At 44.4% G+C, this 4,561-nt stretch overlaps 1 protein-coding gene across 4 annotated transcripts in view; it reads left to right on the plus strand.

The window, feature by feature from the left end:
- The window catches only part of Actr3b (actin related protein 3B), a 103,936-nt gene that overhangs the window by 70,832 nt on the left and 28,543 nt on the right, over positions 1–4,561 (plus strand). For all 4 annotated transcript variants that reach the window (XM_031380231.1, XM_031380233.1, XM_031380234.1 and 1 more), the window contains one exon: positions 2,039–2,146. In XM_031380231.1, coding sequence (XP_031236091.1) covers positions 2,039–2,146 — 108 coding nt within the window. The remainder of the gene's footprint in view (positions 1–2,038; positions 2,147–4,561) is intronic.

Consider the following 4,561-nt stretch of genomic DNA (forward strand, 5'->3'; position numbering starts at 1 on the left):
TGGGAAACAAGGTAACTTGGGAAGGGTGGTTCAGGCCGTGATACCACCACTCGGGGGGGGGGACGGGGAAGGGAGAAGGCAAGAGGTCAGGCTGGGATAGATTTGTGTTCTGAGGCAAGTCTGAGTTACAGAGTGAGATCCTGCCTCAAAACACAGTAAACAAGCAAGCAAACAAACAAACACTAAAAGCCAAAACAGTGTAAATGGCTCGGGAGGACCCCAGGATCAGGCTGCGTTAGCTCTGTGCTCTCTGGCTTCCGAGCGGCCCTGAGCTACCAGGAGCTTCCGGAACTCAGCTCGAAGCTTTTTCTTGGCTCACAGTCACATTGTTGCTTTAGTGGTTGTATATGGAGAAGTTGGTTGGAGATTTGAGGAGTAACTGAGATGGCACCTTTTTCCAAGATTTCCTGCCTAATATTACTTCCTTCTAAGAGAGAAGAGTCCCATGGGGGATGCATTTTGGAGGTGCTGTACTGCTGTCTCCTTGTGTTCAGTCATAGTGCCTCTTAGCCCAGCAAAGGCTCCAACCATTCTTACAGAAGAAATCTAGAATTATTATTTTTTCTTTTGGTCTTTTTGAGATAAGGTTTCTCTGTGTAACCATGGCTGACCTAGAACTCACTCGGTAGACCAGGCTGGCTTCAAACTCATGGAGATCAGCCTGCACTGCTGGCATTTAAGGTGTGCCCCACACTGCATGCCTGAAATCTATTTATTCTCTTCCCTCCCAGGATACATATAGTGTATAGAATAGGAAGGTACTCAGGAACACTGAACTTATTATTTAGGTAAGATCTTACTCTACAGCCTACACTGGCCTCAAACTCAGGGTGATCCTCCTGTCTTAACCTCTTTGAGTGCTGTGATGACAAGTGTGTTCCGCATGTCCTACAAGAACTAACAGTTCTTAAGATGACCCACATGCCATACTTAGAGTCACCATGGCAATAACTTGGTATCTGGCCACAAATGTCAATTCAGCATTTTGTAAAACCCAAATATCTTTAACTGTGTATCAACTCAGAAAATTAATATTAATGCTGAGAAGGCCTTTTTTATGCTGCTCAGGGTGAGGCGAGTGTTACACTGTTCACAATCATAAGTTTTTTAAAAGTTAATTCTTGCATTCTGCCTTGGCCTGACTTTGGGCTGGACAGTTCCTTGCTGTAGGTGTCCTGTGTACTTCAGAGTGTGAGGCAGCTGCCCCTCCTCAGCCTCCTCGCCTCTGACAAATCATGACTTCACAGTCACGATTACAAGGGCAGCAGAAGTGGCCAATTGTTCTGTGAGGAGAAAGTTGCCTCTGGCTGAGAACTGCTGTCTTGCATGTGACTTTCTGGATGGAGGGGTGGCCCTTGTCATCTGTTAGAGAAGAGCTCCATCTGTTGGGGATGTAGCTCTTGGTAGAGTGCTTGCCCAGCACAAAACCCTGGGTTTGATCCCAAGCCTGGTATAAACTGTGTATGGTGATGCACATCTGAATTCCTATACTCTAGAGTTGGAGGCAGGAAGATCCAGAGTTAAGGCCATTCTTGGCTACAGTGAGCCTGGGTTACATGAGACCTTGCCTTCAACCACAGACAAACTCCTGAACAAACTAACAAGCTAGCTAACTAACCAACCAACCAACCAACCAACTAACTAACCAACCAACCAACTAACTCACTCACTCACTCACTCACTCTCCAGCTGTATGTGACTTACCTTGAAGTGTTTGTGGTTGCACTTGAGCCATCAGCAGATTAGAAGTTAAATCTTATGATTTAGCAGTGGGATTTCATTTCATTGATTTTGTTTGTAAAATTTTATAGGTTTTTGTTGAAAACTTGACTTCTTCATTTGAAGTGAAAGCTGGCATGCCAGTTGGCTGAGTGAGAATTGTAATTTAGGATATGTGGGATCAGAAAAGGGAAGTTTCTCAGATTTATTTAAGTAAGAAAGAGTTCACTGCAGAATCTGAGACCAGCTGGGCAATGGCTTCTGATTCTCCTGGGTGTGATGCCTCTCTTCAGTGGCTGTTCAATGTCTCTCTTTCCAGGCAGTGCTGGCTCTGGCAGCCTCTTGGACATCCCGGCAAGTTGGTGAACGCACACTAACAGGGATAGTTATAGACAGTGGAGATGGTGTCACCCATGTTATCCCGGTGGTAAGCACAGGGTTCTTATTTTACTCTCTGAGGTTTAACCTGACTTGGGGTAAGAGAAGAAATGAAAAGGCAAAGCAAAACTCAGCCTCCTCCAGGTAACATCCCACCTTTTATGTGGTGTAGTAGAAACAGCATGGGACCTCCCTTCCTTTGTCCTTCCCGCCCTTCCTCTCTCCCTTCCTCCCTCTCTCCCTCCCTTCCTTTCTTCCTCTTTTTCTCTCCCTCTGTCTATCTTTCTGTTTGTCCTTCCTTCCTTCCTCCTTCCTTCTTCCTTCCTTCCTTCCTTCCTTCCTTCATTCCTTCGTTCATTTGTTTGTTCCTTCCTTTCTTCTTCCCTCCCTCCCTCTCTCCTTCCTTCCTTCCTTCCTTCCTTTCTTTCTTTCTTTCTTTCTTTCTTTCTTTCTTTCTTTCTTTCTTCCTTCCTTCCTTCCTTCCTTCCTTTGTTCCTTTGTTTGTTTGTTCATTCCTTCCTTTCTTCCTCCCTCCCTCTCTCCTTCCTTCCTTCCTTCCTTCCTTCCTTCCTTCCTTCCTTCCTTCCTCCCTCCCTCCCTCCCTCCCTCCTTTCTTTCTTCCTTTCTTCCTTCCTTCCTTTCTTTCTTTCTTTCTTTCTTTCTTTCTTTCTTTCTTTCTTTCTTTCTTTCTTTTTATTTTGAGACAGGATCTCCTTGACTAGCTTGAACTGACAAACATCTAGCTGCCTCTGCCTCTCAAGTGCTGGGATTAAAAGTATGTGTCACCATGCCAGCCTTGGCAATGGGAATTTAGAGTCCAAGAAGGTGAGAAAGAGTTTGAAAGGTGGCTATGTTTGTGCCTTTTGAAATATGGAGCAAATTCTGTAGTCACATGCTTTTTTTGACCAGGCTTCTGCTGTATTCCCATGACTATCATGTGAGTGTCCTGGCTCACTGTGATGGCTTGAATGAAAATGGCTCATAGGGAGTGGCACTGTTAGGGGGTATGGATTTTTAGATGAAGTACATCACTGGGGGTGGGTTTTGAGGTTTCAGATCAAGCCAGGTCTATGTGGCTATTTATTCCTGCTGCCTGAGGATCTAGATGTAGATCTCTCAGCTCCCTCTTCAGCACTATGTTTTCCTGCAAGCCACCATGCTTCCCACCATGACAATAATGGACTGAACCTCTGAACTGTAAGCTAGCCCCAATTAAATGTTTCCCTTTATAAGAGTTGCTATGGTCATGGTGTCTTCACATCAATAGAAATCCTGAGACACTCATCATTCTGAGCTGCTGCAGTTAGATATCATTCTGGATGTCAAAGTCGAGGGTCGGGGCTTGCCCAGTGCAAGGCTCTGATCATCTGGGACTTTGGAGAACTTGCTCTTGCCTCTGAATGAAATAAAGAGCTACAAGGGAGAGTTCACATTTGATTGCAGGGCTCCTTATGGTACTTACCACCTTTGGGTTTTAAGTCATTAGGGGAGGCATTTCTAACTCCCAACTGCAGGAGGCTTTCATGTCTTTCTTTTGGTCCAAGGGATTATTTAAAAAAAAAAAATCAACTAGTGTCAGTAGAAAGTCTCATTCCTGGTCATCCCTCTTCAGAGTTACCCAGTAACCACAGTTACAGTGTTTTAGCCACAATTACAGTGTTAACTACAGTTATGGTGTTAACCACAGTTACGGTGTTAACCACAGGTATGGTGTTAACCACAGTTAGTGTTTTAACCACAGTTATTTGTTAGCCACAGTTACAGTGTTAGCCACAGGTACAGTGTTAGCCACAGTTATAGTGTTAGCCACAGTTACAGTGTTAGCCACAGTTATTTATGTTAACCACAGGTACAGTGTTAGCCACAGTTCAGTGTTAGCCACAGTTACAGTGTTAGCCACAGTTATTTGTTAGCCACAGTTACAGTGTTAGCCACAGTTACAGTGTTAGCCACAGTTACAGTGTTAGCCACAGGTACAGTGTTAGCCACAGTTATTTATGTTAACTACAGGTACAGTGTTAGCCACAGTTACAGTGTTAGCCACAGGTACAGTGTTAGCCACAGTTATAGTGTTAACCACAGTTATAGTGTTAGCCACAGTTACAGTGTTAGCCACAGGTACAGTGTTAGCCACAGGTACAGTGTTAGCCACAGTTACAGTGTTAGCTACAGTTACAGTGTTAGGCACAGTTACAGTGTTAGCCACAGGTACAGTGTTAGCCACAGTTATTTATGTTAACCACAGGTACAGTGTTAGTCACAGTTACAGTGTTAGCCACAGTTACAGTGTTAGCCACAGTTACAGTGTTAGCCACAGTTATTTATGTTAACCACAGGTACAGTGTTAGCCACAGTTACAGTGTTAGCCACAGGTACAGTGTTAGCCACAGGTACAGTGTTAACCACAGTTACAGTGTTAACCACAGTTATAGTGTTAGCCACAGTTACAGTGTTAGCCACAGTT

Source organism: Mastomys coucha, unplaced genomic scaffold, assembly GCF_008632895.1.
Source record: "Mastomys coucha isolate ucsf_1 unplaced genomic scaffold, UCSF_Mcou_1 pScaffold19, whole genome shotgun sequence".
Classification (NCBI taxonomy): domain Eukaryota; kingdom Metazoa; phylum Chordata; class Mammalia; order Rodentia; family Muridae; genus Mastomys; species Mastomys coucha.